General features: G+C 48.5%; 1 protein-coding gene across 5 annotated transcripts in view; it reads left to right on the forward strand.

Moving 5' to 3' along the window:
• MYO5B (myosin VB) overlaps positions 1 to 17,131 on the forward strand; it is a 520,179-nt gene that overhangs the window by 231,025 nt on the left and 272,023 nt on the right. For all 5 annotated transcript variants that reach the window (XM_060236175.1, XM_060236177.1, XM_060236176.1 and 2 more), the window contains exon 5: positions 15,015 to 15,171. In XM_060236175.1, the coding sequence (XP_060092158.1) occupies positions 15,015 to 15,171 (157 nt within the window). The remainder of the gene's footprint in view (positions 1 to 15,014; positions 15,172 to 17,131) is intronic.

Consider the following 17,131-nt stretch of genomic DNA (forward strand, 5'->3'; position numbering starts at 1 on the left):
CTGTGAGGTGGATGGGGCTGAGAGGGCTCTCACAGCAGCTGCCCTTTCAAGGACAGAGACTCAAAACGGCTTACAATTGCCGATATCTTCTCCCCCCACAACAGACACCCTGTGAGGTGGGTGGGGATTTATATCCTGCCCTTCACTCCAAAGAGTCACAGAACAGCTCACAATCTCCTTTACCTTCCTCCCTCACAACAGACACCCTGTGAGGTGGGTGGGGCTGAGAGAACTCTCACAGCAGCTGCCCTTTCAAGGACAACTCCTGCGATAGCTATGGCTAACCGAAGGCCATTCCAGCAGGTGCAAGTGGAGGAGTGGAGAATCAAACCTGGTTCTCCCAGATAAGAGTTCACACACTTAACCACTACACCAAACTGGTGTGGGAGGGAGGGAGGAAGGAAGGAAAATAGATAGGCAGGGAGAGGTAGAAAGAAAGCAACTTTAAGTGCATTCTCCAAACTGCCAGCTGGCTTGACTTGGAGAAGTGACTTGAAGAGAGAAATGCCTTCTCCAAGGTGGTTGACTGGGTGATGGGGGCTTCAAGAGCCACATATGGATCCCGAGCCACAGTCGGACCACCCCTGCTCTAGGAGTTGCCAGGAACTCTATGGTCAAAACTTCCAAAACAGCTTTATTTGTTATTGCCCCCCAGGTCTATTATGCCTCCCTCTTTTGAACTCTGTTTCTGCTCCGCTGATCAGCTGAGCATTGACAGACGAGGGCTGCCATTGGTTGGGTGTTCTCCTGCCATAAGCGAGCAAATGGGAATCCTGTCTTTCCCATTATGCCAGATGCATGACAGATGCTCTGTCAGTGAGCCATGGTCCTATTCAGATTTGCTTGGAAATAACCACCACCTCCTCCTCTTCTCCTCCTCCTCCTTGTGTGCAGCTGGAAGTCATGGTGACCTCTGGTGACTGACCCCTACTGGGGGCCTGGCGGGATATTCAGAGAGGTGGCTGAAGAAAGCCTGTCCCATCCTCCTGACCAGTGTTCCGTCTAAGCTGAGTCAGTGTGAGCTAGCTCACAGTTTCTTTAGCGTCCAGCTCAAACTTTTTTTTGTCTTAGCTCAGGAAAAATGGCCCCGGAACAAATTTATTTATGCAGCAGCTCCCAGTTTTAATTCACACATTTGCAGGTGCATTGCTTGCTGCCTACCTGCATTGATTAGCAGTTTAAAGCTCTATATGGCTGAGGACCTGCCTACCTTAGGGACCGTCTCTCCCCACATGTCCCCCAGAGGGTACTGGAATGCAAAACCTACTATCGATCCCCGGGCCGAGGGAGGCAAGACTGAAATCAACCAGAGAAAGAGCCTTCTCAATCGCTGCCCCTTGTTGGTGGAACCAACTGCCTGAGGAGATCAGAGCCTTGAGGGACCTTGCCCAGTTTCGCAAGGCCTGCAAGACGATACTATTTCAGCTAGCTTTTGACTGAACCTGCTGAGATCTACGTAATTGGATGTCTAAGAACACGATTGCCATCTGTAACTAAATGGAAATTAGCAGCAAATTGTTTTCTGTTATAACAGTGTTTATCTAAATTGTTTTATTGTGATCTACTGTGTATCCGTGGTGTAGTGTTAAAGCTGCAGTACTGCAGTCCTAAGCTCTGCTCACGACCTGAATTCGATCCCCGGCAGAAGCTGGGTTTTCAGGTAGCTGGCTCGAGGTTGACTCAGCCTTCCATCCTTCCGAGGTCGGTAAAATGAGGATCCAGCTTGCTGGGGGGGGGGAGTGTAGATGACTGGGGAAGGCAATGGCAAACCACACTGTAAACAGTCTGCCGTGAAAACGTTGTGAAAGCAACATCACCCCAGAGTCGGAAACGACTGGTGCTTGCACAGGGGACCTTTCCTTTTCCTTCCAGGAGCAAGGGTGTGACAAGCATAATTGAACGCAAGTTCTGGCCATCACATTGAAACAGACCGCACGCCTTTTAAATGCCTTCCTTCCATAAGAAATAATGAAGGATAGGGGCACCTTCTTTTGGGGCTCAAAGAATGGGACCCCCTGGTCCAATCTTTTTGAAGCTTAGGGGGTAAGATCTTTCTCTACCTTTTCTGTCCCATGCATAATCTTGTAAACCTCTATCACGTCACCCCTCAGTCGATGTTTCTCCAAGCTAAAGAGCCCCAAGCGTTTTAACCTTTCTTCATAGGGAAAGTGTTCTAACCCCCTCTAATCATTCCAGCTGCCCTTTTCTGGACTTTTTCCTATGCTATACTATCTTTTTTGAGGTGCGGTGACCAGAATTGTGCACCGTACGCCAAATGACTCCTCTTCCCTCAATTTTCTGAGGGCAGTAAGCTCAGTCGTTTCAGGCAAGAGTTTCTTTAATAGTTAGCTTTTGTCTTTTTTTAGTGCGCAATTACTTTCATTTCACACTTGCCGTGTCCCCGGCACCCCGTCCTGTGTACTCGGGGCCGCCCTGAGCCTGCTTTGGTGGGGAGGGTGGGATATAAATCGAACAAACTAAACAATATGTGAAGGCTATCTGCTGAAGAGGGGTGCTGTCTCCCGACTTGACCATGCGGTGATAGGAACGCTCTGGCCGTCAGCTTTGGTCCGTGACGGCTGCTGAGCACACACGAGTTGTCAGTTTAGTGCTGCAGTCGATGAGCAATAATAGGCTGCGCATGGATGAGCATGGCTCCGCTCCCCCCTTTTGAAGATTAGAGAACTTGGATGTGGAAGGAAAGGATTTGCCTGCAGGCTGCTCCTGGCATCCTTTTGTCCCTGTTCATATAAACATCCAAAGCTTGGCCCATCTAGGTCAGCAGCGTCCCGTCCGCTGGCAGCGGCTCCCCCAAGGCAGTACAGTTGTGCCTGGTGCTATCGACATGAGCTCCCGTCATTAGAGTTGCCAAGACTGGGCCTTTGCTTGAAAACGGTGAGCTCTAAACCTGAGCTCTGTTCCTTCCTCCAAATGCGTTAAAGCCACAAATGGGGAATGGTGAGATAATGCAGGCGCGTGTTCCAGTAATGTCTGAATGAGCGGCATGTGCCCTGTACTCAAATTCCCTGGCTTCTCCTGCAGAACCCGCAGGACGTTTGCATTTGTATACTTGCAGATCAGTGCAGGTTCCAGGTTTTGGGAGTAGGGTTGCCAATCCCCAGGTGGGGGCAGGGGATCCCCCGGTTTGGAGGCCCTCCCCTGCTTCAGGGTCGTCAGAAAACGGGGGAGGCGGGGGAGGGGAGGGAAATGTCTGCTGGGAACTCTGTTATTCCCTGTGGAGATTTATTCCCATAGAAAATCATGGAGAATTGATCCGCGGGTATCTGGGGCTCTGGGGGGGGGGTGTTTTTTGAGGTAGAGGCACCAAATTTTCAGTACAGCATCTAGTGCCTCTCCCCAAAATACCCCCCAAGTTTCAAAACGATTGGACCAGGGGGTCCAATTCTATGAGCCCCAAAAGAAGGTGCCCCTATCCTTCATTGTTTCCTATGGAAGGAAGGAATTGAAAAGGTGTGCCGTCCCTTTAAATGTGATGGCCAGAACTCCCTTTGGAGTTCAATGATGCTTGTCACAGCTTTGATCTTGGCTCCACCCCAATGTCTCCTGGCTGTGGAGCCAAAGTCTCCAAAGTCTCCTGGCTCCACCCCCAAAGTCCCCAGATATTTCTTAAATTGGACTTGGCAACCCTATTTGGGAGGCCCAGAGCAGACAATGTGCACAGTCAGGTTGCCACCCTCAAACCCCCCCCCCCCCCCTTTTGCAAGAGAATTCTAGGTGGAATTCTGCATTTTTTACATCTGCAAAGAAGACTGATGCACACTTCAAAATGTGTCTGACTCACAGGGCCCTAGAGCAGGAGTGTCAAACTTGCAGTCTGGGGGCCGAATCAGGCTCCTATCAGGCCCCTGAGCAACTGGCTGTCATCTGCTTTCTTCTCCTTCTGTCTTGCTTCCTTCTGCATTCTACTCCTTCTCTCTTGCTTCCTTCTGCATAACAGCTTGCTTTGCAAGGCTTGCTGGATTGCACAGGAGCTACAGAGCAAAACCTCTATTTTCTCCCTTGGGGAGGAAGGGAAGGAGGGAGAGCTTGTTTTGCCAGGCTCTCTCAATGGCACAGCAAAGCTCCTGAGCCAAGCCTCTCTTCCTTCTGTTGGCTGGGGCTCCTCCCCCTCCTGGTCCCCTGGGGAAGAAAGGAAAGAGCCGGAGCTTCCTTTGCTCAGTTCTCTGGATCCCATGGGAGAGACACAAATAAAGCACCTTGAAGACCAACAAGTGTCAATGTTTTACGCGTCTTTTAAGTTTTTAAAAAAGAAATCTTTAATTGTGTTTGTCTGTGTCCTTTATAAAGTTTATATCTCTGCTGCCTGGCATTACATTTTACAACACTCATCGCCCAGCCTGGCAAGATCTTATTTCTGTAAAATGCGGCCCCCGTAACAAATGAGTTCGAGAAAGCTGCTCTAGAGACTCACAAGCATAGTATGATGGGAATCTCTTGTTCATTGCAGCATTGGGTAATCTAAGATATGCTGCTAATGCTTGTGGAGGTTCTGTTGAGCTACTGTAGCCAATTTCCATTAATAAAAAGTATCCCCTCTGAATTTCTCTCCCAGCCATCTAAGCTATGATCACTACCACACCTTTTGAGAGCAAGCTGTATGAAGAAATACCGTATTTTTTGGACCATAAAACGCACTTTCCCCCCCAAAAAAAGTGTGTGTGTGGGGAAAGTGTGTGCGTCTTATGGAGCGAAGGTACCTTCCTCCGGTGGGGGGGGGGGGGGCGATCCGCTGCCTCCGCCTCTGATTCCGGTGCTTCTCCCGCGCCTGCCTGCCTGGCTCCAGCTTCTTCCAGCAAGCGCTGGGATCGCTCCACACTGCCCCCACCGCAAACCCAGTGCTTCGCGAGCTCTGGCTGCGGAGGGGGCAGCGTGCTTCCTCCGTGCCTGTCTGCCTGGCTCCAGCTCTGATGCGTAAAGCAAGCGCCGGGATCGGAGGGCAGAGGGAGCGATCCTGGCGCTTGCTGTAAGCGTCAGAGCTGGAGCCAGGCAGACAGGCACGGAGGAAGCACGCCGCCCCCTCCGCAGCCGGCGCTCGCGAAGCGCTGGGTTTGCGGTGGGGGCAGCGTGGAGCGATCCCAGCGCTTGCTGGAAGAAGCTGGAGCCAGGCAGGCAGGTGCGGGGGAAGCGCCGGGATCGGAGGCGGAGGCAGCGGATCGCCCCCCAGGAGGAAGGTGCGTCCTATGGTCCGGAGCGCCTTATGGACCGAAAAATACGGTAGTTGCTTTTGCATGTTTGAATTTTCTACCTGTTCCCCTCCGAGAGGAATCTCGAGCTCTCGTAGAGTGGGGGAAATGGGAATTAACCTTTCTCATCTTCCACCTTTAAAAACCCTGCCTGCCCTGCTGAGTTTATAGGACTGATCTTGTACTGCTAGTATATGGAATGCTACACACAAGCGATTTGTCATCCACAAGTGAAACCTTTTACTACTACCAGGAGACGGTGGGGTGTCCACGCTCTGATTTGTGTTTGCCATTTTGAGCAAAATAAGAGGATTTGGAAAAGATGGAGCGCTCTCCTTCCTACATAATTTAAGGGAGGCTTCAGGGAGAGGGTTCCACGGGCCTCTGCTCTTTAAGCTTCTTGATGTTGCTGTCAGAGTGGTTTCATACGGTATTTTAGTGAACTGGGTTTGTATCATAAAGCATGCTCTTACACATTATCTATCAGAGCTGAAGCTCTTTTGTAGTTTCTGAATTGCTGAGATCTTGGCTGGCAACCAGGGCTTTTTTTGTAACAGGAACTCCTTTGCCTATTAGGCTACACACCCCTGATGTAGCCAATCCTCCAAGAACTTACAGGGCTCTTCTTACAGGGCCTACTGGAAGCTCCAGGAGGACTGGCTACATCAGGGGGTGTGGCCTAATAGGCAAAGGAGGTCCTGCTAGAATTCCTTACAGGGCTCTTCTCACAGGGCCTGCTGTAAGCTCCAGGAGGACTAGCCTTCCCAAGCCTCCCGCCCTGGCGGGAGAATACTGGATTTTCAGCCTCTTTTCCCGCTTTCCATAACTCTGGAAGCGGGGGGAGGAGGGGGGAATGGCGCCAAGGAGCATTTGCGTCGTCCGGGGAGGAGGTGCTGAGCCTGGCAAGGGAAATCTTGAGAAGGGAGGCTGGCTCGCCAGCGAGCGGGTGGAGGTGGCTGCCGAACGCAGGCGGGTCTTGACGGACTCCAATGCCCGATGCTTCTCCTCCTCCCTTCCCTTCCCACCCAGCCCCGTTGCAGCAGCCGTTCTTCCTTTTCGCAAGCTGCTTCCCGCGCCCAGTCAGCTGGCTGGGGGGGGGGGAGGAGAGAAGCCCCGCCTGCAAAGGACCATGTGCCTTTGCACCTCCGGAGGCTTGATTGCAAGGCTCCACTTTGGGATGGTGTGACTGCTGCTGTAAAGAAGCTGGCAGCAACTCGTGAGTAGAAAGGCCAGTCCCTCGCTTCAGTTGCCAGAAAGGGGGGGGGGGAGGGAGGAGGAGAGGGAAACGTCTTCATTATTCCCTATGTGGAGATCAATTCTCATAGGGTATAATGGGGAATTAATCTGGAGGTTTTGGGGGCTCTGGGGGAGCTGTTTTTTTAGGTAGAGGCACCAAATTTTCAATATAGTATCTAGTGCCTCTCCCCAAAGTACCCTCCAAGTTTCAAAACGATTGGACCAGGGGGTCCAATTCTATGAGCCCCAAAAGAAGGTGCCCCTATTCTTTGTTATTTCCTATAGAAGGAAGACATTTTAAAAAGTGTGCTGTCCCTTTAAATGTGATGGCCAGAACTCTCTTGGAGTTCAATTATGCTTGTCACACCCTTGTTCTTGGCTCCGCCCCAATGTCTCCTGGCTCCACCCCCAAAGTCTCCTGGCTCCTCCCCCAAAGTCCCCAGATATTTCTTGAATTGGACTTGGCAACCCTAAGGAGGACTGGCTACATCAGGGGTGTGTGGCCTAATAGGCAAAGGAGGTCCTGCTAGAATTCCTTACAGGGCTCTTCTCACAGGGCCTGCTGTAAGCTCCAGGAGGATTGGCTACATCAGGGGGGTGTGGCCTAATAGGCAAAGGAGGTCCTGCTAGAATTCCTTACAGGGCTCTTCTCACAGGGCCTGCTGTAAGCTCCAGGAGGATTGGCTGCATCAGGAGGGGTGTGGCCTAATATGCAAAGGAGGTCCTGCTAGAATTCCTTACAGGGCTCTTCTCACAGGGCCTGCTGTAAGCTCCAGGAGGATTGGCTGCATCAGGGGGGTGTGGCCTAATAGGCAAAGGAGGTCCTGCTAGAATTCCTTACAGGGCTCTTCTCACAGGGCCTGCTTGAAGCTCCAGGAGGACTGGCTACATCAGGGGTGTGTGGCCTAATAGGCAAAGGAGGTCCTGCTAGAATTCCTTACAGGGCTCTTCTCACAGGGCCTGCTGTAAGCTCCAGGAGGATTGGCTGCATCAGGAGGGGTGTGGCCTAATATGCAAAGGAGGTCCTGCTAGAATTCCTTACAGGGCTCTTCTCACAGGGCCTGCTGTAAGCTCCAGGAGGATTGGCTGCATCAGGGGTGTGTGGCCTAATAGGCAAAGGAGGTCCTGCTAGAATTCCTTACAGGGCTCTTCTCACAGGGCCTGCTTGAAGCTCCAGGAGGACTGGCTACATCAGGGGTGTGTGGCCTAATAGGCAAAGGAGGTCCTGCTAGAATTCCTTACAGGGCTCTTCTCACAGGGCCTGCTGGAAGCTCCAGGAGGATTGGCTACATCAGGGGTGTGTGGCCTAATAGGCAAAGGAGGTCCTGCTAGAATTCCTTACAGGGCTCTTCTCACAGGGCCTGCTTGAAGCTCCAGGAGGACTGGCTACATCAGGGGTGTGTGGCCTAATAGGCAAAGGAGGTCCTGCTAGAATTCCTTACAGGGCTCTTCTCACAGGGCCTGCTGTAAGCTCCAGGAGGATTGGCTACATCAGGGGTGTGTGGCCTAATAGGCAAAGGAGGTCCTGCTAGAATTCCTTACAGGGCTCTTCTCACAGGGCCTACTGGAAGCTCCAGGAGGACTGGCTACATCAGGGGGTGTGGCCTAATAGGCAAAGGAGGTCCTGCTAGAATTCCTTACAGGGCTCTTCTTACAGGGCCTACTGGAAGCTCCAGGAGGATTGGCTACATCAGGGGGTGTGGCCTAATATGCAAAGGAGTTCATGCTATAAAAAAAGCCCTGTAAGTGGCAACTGATTCTTAAGACAAGCTATATTTTGCCTAGAGAAAAGAGCTGAAAATGTTGGCTCCCATTAGAGGTTTTGTCAGCATTCTCTTCTGCTCCTCAGCTTTTAGTGGAGGCCTGAAAAACCTTGCAAATGACGGTTCCTAGGATCTGCCTTCACCATTGTTTCACACATTGCTCTTTTAAAAAAGGCCATCAGGAACTCATTTGCATATTGGGTCACACCCCCTGAGAGCACTATTGTTTCACAAAGGGCTCTTTTTGTAGACAAAGCCCAGCAGGAACTCATTTGCATATCAGGCTGTACCCCTGATGTCACCATTGTTCCATGCAGGGTTTTTTTGTAGACAAAGCTCAGCAGGAACTCATTTGCATATTAGACCACATACTCCTGGTGCCAAACCACCTGGAACTGTGTTCCCGCGCGTTCCTGTTAAAAAAAAAAGCCCTGCATTTAGGGCTTATGGAAAGTGTGGGAGGTTGCCCACAAGTTGGGGCAACTTAGAACGGGCTGAAATTCTGTATAATGCAAGGGGTTTGCCAAAATGCAAGGGGTTTGAGCTTTAGGGTTGTTTCCAAGCCCAACCACACCCATCCCCAAAACTCAGCAGCATTGCTAATGTATAAGAAGGTATTCCCTTGGCATTCTACAATCTCAAAAGCACCAGGAGGTGTTTCTCTGTGTGGTACAGACGCTGTTTGAAACTGGTCTGGTTTTGTATTGAAATATGAATTCATAGAGACGGCTGAATGCATTGTGGGATGCTGGAGGTATTTTTATTGTGTGATTCACAGAAAAGTTCCATGTAGTTATAACGGGGTAGAATGTCAGTCAGCAGTCAGTGCTGGAAGAACTGCAGACTGTGATTGACGGGTTTGGGATTCCCCATGATTCAAAGCAACCTGATGACTGCTTGCGGTGACTTTGGAAATTGTGCCTCGTCTATCCTGAGATGCACATAAGGTTCATTACTTCACAGGGTGTTTATGAAGTTGAGAGGGACCCATAATCACTAGTAGTAGCTCTTTGGACAATGAAGGTAAAAAATCAAATAGCATATGATATATGTGAAACATCATAGCAACCAGTGTTCCCTCTAAGCTGAGTTAGTGTGAGCTAGCTCACAGATTTTGAGCCTCCAGCTCACACATTTTTGTCTTAGCTCTGGAAATATGGCCCCAGAGCACTCTAATTGATGCAGGAGCTCACAACTTTAATGCCAGTAACTCACAAAGTAGAATTTTTGCTCACAAGACTCTGCAGCCTAGAGGGAACATTGTATAGTAACCCCTTTAGGGTTGGTTGCAGCCAGCTGTTTTTTACTTTTTACAGAGCAGCCCAAAATGTTATACTTTTGGATAAAAAGAAATTGCAGTTTTGGTGAAATATGAAGAAGAAGAAGAAGAAGAAGAAGAAGAAGAAGAAGAAGAAGAAGAAGAAGAAGAAGAAGAAGAAGAAGAAGAAGAAGAAGATGATATTGGATTTATATCCCGCCCTCCACTCCGAAGAGTCTCAGAGCGGCTCACAATCTCCTTTATCTTCCTCCCCCACAACAGACACCCTGTGAGGTAGATGAAGACATTGGATTTATATCCCGCCCTCCACTCCGAAGAGTCTCAGAGCAGCTCACAATCTCCTTTATCTTCCTCCCCCACAACAGACACCCTGTGAGGTAGATGAAGATTTATATCCCACCCTCCACTCCGAAGAGTCTCAGAGCGGCTCACAATCCCCTTTACCTTCCTCCCCCACAACAGTCACCCTGTGAGGTGGGTGGGGCTGGAGAGGGCTCTCCCAGCAGCTGCCCTTTCAAGGACAACCTCTGCCAGAGCTATGGCTGACCCGAGGCCATGCTAGCAGGTGCAAGTGGAGGAGTGGGGAATCAAACCTGGTTCTCCCAGATAAGAGTCCGCACACCAAACCACTACACCAAATTCCGCCCCCCCCCCCTTCAACAAAACAGATGTGCAAATATTAATATCACTAGGGCAGTTTGATTTGGCTTGGGGTAGGGTTGCCAACTTTGGATTGGGAAATTTCTGGAGATTTGGGAGTAAAATCTGCTGAGGGGTGGGACCAAAGCAGAGTAGAATGCCCTAGATTCCACCCTGCGAAGCAGCCATTTTCTCCAGGGGAATTGAGCCTCCTGGTCTGGAGATCTGTGGTAATTCCAGGAGGTCTCTGCCCCCCCCCCCCCCGGAGGCTGGCAACCTGAGCCTGCTGCTACCCTAGTGCCAGTTTTAGCTTCCTTCTCTGAAGATTAGCCACATGGATAATTCCATCCAGTCAGGGATCCCATTGTGGACGAGATGACGTCATCACACGAAATGGCCAATCACATTTGTTGTGAGGACACTTTCCATCAGTGAACGTTTCCGTAGGGAAAAATAGACAGAAGTTGATATGACATTGCAAAAGCCTCTGCAGCTTCGCATCAGCTCTGATGTTCGATGCCCGTAGTCCATTCTCTGGAATTGAGCTTGTTCCATTTGAAGCGGCATTAGAAACCCTGCTTCAAGATTGATTTAAAGCCAGGGATGTATGTACACTTTGATAACAAGAATCCTGATCTTTCCGTCTGGACTGTTCCATTTGGCTTCAGGGTTAAACCGAGAGAAAGGAGGAGAATTCTAATGATATGTTATTGGGGGGGGGGGGGTGATAGCCCTCTACTAGGACATAAAGACAGCTCTGTGACTTGTGGCTGGTTAAACATATTTTGTGATGTGTTGCTTTATTTGTGCATACATCTGCTAATCATGGAGAGGGGTGGTGAACCGAGAAGTCACCGTGTCAAAAAAAGAACTGTTTGCTATAACAGTCTCGAATACACGATGCCGTTATACCAAGTCAAATTAAATTTCAGTGAAGGAAGCACACGGCTTAAATTTCAATTTGTTTTACATTAATGACGGGATATGAGATTACATTTGTGCGTAGCCCTGCATGCAGACAATTACAAGTCCATTTTTTTTTTTTTTTGTAATTCGTAATGTCCACCACACAAAATGTAAGAAGTATTTTGCTCCAGTGCCGTAGTACTCCGAAGGTGCAGGCGTTATGCTTAAGCAAAAAAAGTGAAAGTGATACGCTTCCGAGGTATTATAGGCGTGTTTCAGTAGCGAGCGTCCTTCGTCTGACAAAATTACTGGGTTTCCTGGAAACAGAGCTCATTACACTCTAAACCAGGGGTGTCAAACCTGCAGTTCCGGGGCTGAATTAGGTCCCTGGAAGGCTCCTATCAGGCCCCCGAGCAACTGGCAGGCATCTGCTTCCTTCTCCCTATATCCTCCCTATGGGGAGGGACGGTGGCTCAGTGGTAGAGCATCTGCTTGGTAAGCAGAAGGTCCCAAGTTCAATCCCGGGCATCTCCAAAAAAGGGTCCAGGCAAATAGGTGTGAAAAACCTCAGCAGAGAGCCGCTGCCAGTCAGATTAGACAATACTGACTTTGATGGACCCAGGGGGGTCTAATTCAGTATAAGGCAGCTTGTTCATATCATGCTTCCTTCTGCATAACAGCTTGCTTTCCCAGGCTTGCTCAATTGTACAGGAGCCACAGAGCAAAACCTCTATTTTCTCAATTTGCTAAGTTTCTCCCTTGACGAGGAAGGGGGGAGGAATAGCTTGCTTTGCCAGGCTCTCTCAGTTGCGCAGCAGAGCTGCTGAGCCAAGCCTTTCTTCCTTCTGAGGCTCCTCCGCCGCCTGGTCCCCCTGGGGAAGGAAGGAAAGAGCCAGAGCTTCCTTTGCCCAGTTCCCTAGATCCCATGGGAGAAATACAAAGAAAGCACCATTAAAACTGGCTAGGAAGGTATTGCAGGCATCCCATCCATTCAGCTATGTACACACTTGAGGGTTTAGTACTATTTACTATTTGCATGTAATCTTAATGTTTGAAGCATGTTTTAAGTTTTTTTAAAATATATATATTTGGGGTTGTCTGTGTTCTTTATAAAATATATATATCTGCTACCTAATCTTAAATAGATACACACATGACCTGGCCCAACATGGCCCGGCTCAGCAAGGTCTCATTCATGCCAGATTTGGCCCTCATAACAAATGAGTTTGACGCCCCTGCTCTAAACTCCAATGTCTCTGGTCAATTTCACAACAGACACAAGCGGTTCTCCTGAGCGTGGGGAGGGTGGCAGGACTTATTAAGGCTGGGAAACTCAAGTACACACCATAACCACCCTCTACCTAGATGTAAGGCTAGAAGAAGTCTGTTTCAATGTATCTGAAGAAGTGTGCGTGTACACAAAAGCTTATGCCTTGAATAAAACTTCGTTGGTCTTAAAGGTGTAGCTGACGAGTTCCCTTGCCATGTTAATGCTGCATGCCGGGGATGTCAAACTTGTGGCCCGTGGGCCAGATGAGGCCCCAGGAAGGCTCCTATCAGGCCCGGAAGCAAGTCTGCTTCTTTCTTCCTCTCTCTTGCTTCTTTCTGTGCCACAGCTTGCTTTGCCCAGATTTCTCAATCGTACAGGTGCTGCAAAGCCTCTATTTTCTCCTTTGGCTGAGGCTCCTCTCTTGGGGAGGTAGTGTCAGACCTTGTAATTGTTTAGATGGTATAGTTTTTAAATATATTCTCTTGACATGACTAACGCCATTTTGTTTGCTATTACTAACCCTGAGATTAAGAGATGTGCATTTCAAACAGAAAGAGACCGTTGTAAAACTCATGGGAGGAATTTCTCACTTGGCATTCTCAGGCGCCTTAAAGCCTTTGAAGATGGCATGCCTCAAGGTAACCAGCAGGGAGCCTTCCTGGGAATGAGATAAGGGAGTATGGGAACAGACAACTGTCTCTCTGAGTGTGAGAATGATTTTATTGTTATGTTACATGTATCTACAAAAAGGCCCGAGTAGCCTTGAAATGTATCAAACTCAATCTGCTTCTACCCAAGACCGCTTGTTCTCAAATAAATGGATTAATTTTGAAAAGAATGATTCGTTCTTATTTGACGTTCCAAGGTCTGACAGGTAGTGGGGAGGGAGAGCTTGCTTTGATACTGGCCACAATATTGAGAGCTAGTTTGGTGTAGTGCTTAAGTGCGTGGACACTTATCAGGGAGAACTGGGTTTGATTCCTCACTCCTCCGCTTGCACCTGCTGGAATGGCCTTGGATCAGCCATAGCTCTCACAAGAATTGTCCTTGAAAGGGCAGCTGCTGTGAGAGCCCTCTCAGCCCCACCCACCTCACAGGGTGTCTGTTGTGGGGGGAGAAGATATAGGAGATTGTAAGCCGCTCTGAGACTCTGATTCAGAGAGAAGGGCGGGGTATAAATCTGTAACTCTTCATCTGCAATTCTGTAATATTGCAGGAGTGCTAATACTTTAAGCATGTTTTATTTTAGGGGAGGGGGGGGGGTTAGACATCTTTAATGTTTTTTGTCTGTGTCCTTTATGAAATTTGTATCTCCGCTACCTGGCATTATATTCTATGACACGCATGGGCCAGCCTGACAAGGCTTCATTTATGTCAGATCCAGCCCTCATAACAAATGAATTTGACATCCCCGCTGTACGCTATCTTATTGCTGCTCTGAAACACCTGTTAGGTTGCCGGGAAATGAAAATATGTGGGCCTTCTCACAGTCTCTGTCTCTCAAGGTCATCACTATCCGTTAGAATGTTGTGCTAACGAATTTCACAGTGTGAGAATGTCTGCCTTGAAACAACTTAGAGTTTTGAACTTAACTAGCGCCAGAAAGATAGGCATGCATTTAACGGCTGATTGCTTTTCTATAAATATGCCTTCACTAGCCTCCCACCTTAATTTCATCACTGGCTTTGCCGATGGTACGATAAATGCTAATCCTAAAGAAATGGAGAGTCGTTATTATTGAAGATAATTCTTAAAGCGACAAGTGCTGCTTCTATTATTTGGGAGGAAGTTTACCGCCTCCCAGTATTTTTTGGTGTTTTTTTTTTTAAAAATGCAGGTTTTTCTGCAAACCTGTCTCATTTTCCAGGCTTGTTGAAAGATCTGTCTTCTTTGTTCATGGCTCCAGTCTCCAAGTTTTACAGGTTTGGCCATATTGAGAATTAGATATATTGATAAGAGTACTATTTTCATTAGCCAACTGCTTCTATCGGTCTTTCTTTGTAGAACTTGTGTATTTGTGTTCATACTTGAGAAACAATTAAATGGCTTCGAGTGACCTTGCTGAAGATAATTGTAGACCTCACAGTCACTGGACTCAAACTATGGTTTTGTTGGGAAGTGTTGGGAAACCGCTATGCACAACTAACTTACTTGAGTGTCTGTGCCAAAAAGGCTTTAGGTCGGGACTTGCTAAGCTGCTCCATTTATCGGGATGTTTGGAGTAATTGGCTTTTCTGTCCTGCTCTGGAAAACTCAATACTTGCCTTTAATAAGCAAGATTGAGTTTCTGGTCAGCGGCAGAGGCTACACGGCTATCTCTAACGCCATGGCGTTTTCTCATTTGGCGGAGTAGATAAAAGCAAATGTTTTCTGAAACGGCATGCCGTCTGTGTGAAGATGATATTCCATAATGGTGGCAAATGAGGGATTCATTTTTATGATAGTTTGACTGCTTTAAAGCGCAGCGCTGGGTTTGGCCAGCGGCCGGAAAGTTGCTAATCGAACTTGGAAACAAGCGGGTGCTGAGGTTTTCAGGATGCTGCATACTAATTCTGCCGTTGCCTCCAATTGAAGAACACCCATTCCAAAAGCATCAAGGCAGGCGGTGTAGATTGGTGAAGCAAACGATCCATTAAAGTGGGCAAGGGGAACAACAGCAACAAAAAGGGAACGTCGAAGAGGTTCATTTAACATCTGTCTCATTCTTCACTGTGCAGGGACGAAAAGAACCAGTCCATTATTGTTAGCGGGGAGTCCGGTGCCGGGAAGACGGTGTCTGCCAAATACGCCATGCGGTTCTTTGCGTCTGTCGGTGGCTCTTCCAGCGAAACCAATATCGAAGAGAAGGTCTTGGCTTCCAGTCCCATCATGGAGGTAAGAATGAAGTCTAGTTGGGACATGAGTTGTTCTACTTTGGGGTAGTCAGAGCCAGTTTGGTGTAGTGGTTAAGTGCGTGGACTCTTACCTGGGAGGACCGGGTTTGATTCCCCGCTCCTCTACTTGCAGCTGCTGGGATGGCTTGGGTCAGCCAGAGCACTCACAGAGTTGTCCTTGAAAGGATAGCTTCTGGGAGAGCTCTCTCAGCCCCACCCACCTCACAGGGTGTCTGTTGTGGGGGGAGAAGATATAGGAGATTGTAAGCTGCTCTGCGTCTCTGATTCAGAGAGAAGGGCAGGGTATAAAAATGCAGCCTTCCACGGCCAGGATTTTCATTTAGGGGGGCACCTTTTTTAGTTTAAATATATTAATACCTAAAATAATGAATTAAAAATGCAGACACGTCATTTATCACTCAAAAGATGCTTGAAGTTTATTTTTTAAAATGCTAACCATTACAAATACTGACTGCATTTTTAAGCTATTAACCCCAGTTGCCAGGATGGGATGCTACCATGCGTTTGTATGTGCATCATGCTTGGTCTGTATTACGTTCCTCCAGTTGGTTGGCAACTGACACTGTAGACTTCTTGCAGACTGTTGAAATGTTATTGGTGAATTCGTGGAATGCTTTAATGCAGGGGTGGAATTTTAACAGGAGCTCCTTTGCATATTAGGCCACACACCCCTGATGTAGTCAATCCTCCAACAGTTTACAAGGTTCCTTTTTGTAAGCTCTTGGAGGATTGGCTACATCAGGGGTGTGTGGCCTAATATGCAAAGGAGGTCCTGCTAGAATTCCTTACAGGGCTCTTCTCACAGGGCCTGCTGTAAGCTCCAGGAGGACTGGCTACATCAGGGGTGTGTGGCCTAATATGCAAAGGAGGTCCTGCTAGAATTCCTTACAGGGCCTACTGTAAGCTCTTGGAGGATTGGCTACATCAGGGGTGTGTGGCCTAATATGCAAAGGAGGTCCTGCTAGAATTCCACCCCTGCTTTAATGTCTTTTCTTGTCTGATTCCCTCCTTCCTCTTCCTCCCCTCCCTTTTTCACACTGACTCGAGATTGAGCGTATAGATAAGGATTGTATTTCTTTCGCATGTGTCTATTGTACCACAGACAAGTTTATTGTCTTTTCAAAGCAGCTTCAAACACAATAAGACCTTGAATTTTCAGAGTGCAAAAGGTCAGAGCAGCAGTGCGGAGGCTGCAAGGTGCAGGGACAGAAAGGGGGGGACCGTAATGGTTTCAAAGAGATTTGATTGGTAGGGCCAGTAACCCTCAGGCCCACCCCGTTGCTGCTGGCCGGGTGACAAGTGGGACTCCTTGGGCCATTTGGCTGTTTTGCAAGACCTACAGAAATGAAAACGGCAAATCTGTTTTGCTGCAGAACAGAGTTTGAGTCCTGTGGCACCTTTAAGACCAACAAAGTTTAATTCTGTGTATAACCTTTGGTGTGCATGAAGATATCTGATGCACTGTGCATGCACATGAAAGCTCATGTCTTGAATAAAACTTTGTTGGTCTTAAAGACTGGACTCAGACTTCGTTCTTCTGCATCAGACCAACACGGCTGCCCAGCTGGATCTCTTTTGCTGTGTTAGAAAAGAGCCGGGGGTGGAGAGAACAACCCACTAGAGTGGGAGTTAGAATTCTTCCAGAATGGCTTTGGTGCCCCAGTACAGGTGAAGCGGCCAGTTCTCTGCCAACCCTCAGGGTCTATGTTTAAATCCAGTAGCACAGTAAAGACCCACAAAACTTCAGGGTATCAGCTTTCGAGAGTCAAAGCTCCTAATGTCATATCTTCAAGTTAGGGTTCCCAAGTCCAATTCAAGAAATATCTGGGGACTTTGGAGGTGGAGCCAGAAGACATTGGGAGCGGAGCCAGGAGCAAGGGTGTGACAAGCATGAATGAACTCCAAAGGCCGTTCTGGCCATCACATTTAAAGGGACCACA

This window comes from Heteronotia binoei, chromosome 4, assembly GCF_032191835.1.
Source record: "Heteronotia binoei isolate CCM8104 ecotype False Entrance Well chromosome 4, APGP_CSIRO_Hbin_v1, whole genome shotgun sequence".
Classification (NCBI taxonomy): Eukaryota; Metazoa; Chordata; class Lepidosauria; order Squamata; family Gekkonidae; genus Heteronotia; species Heteronotia binoei.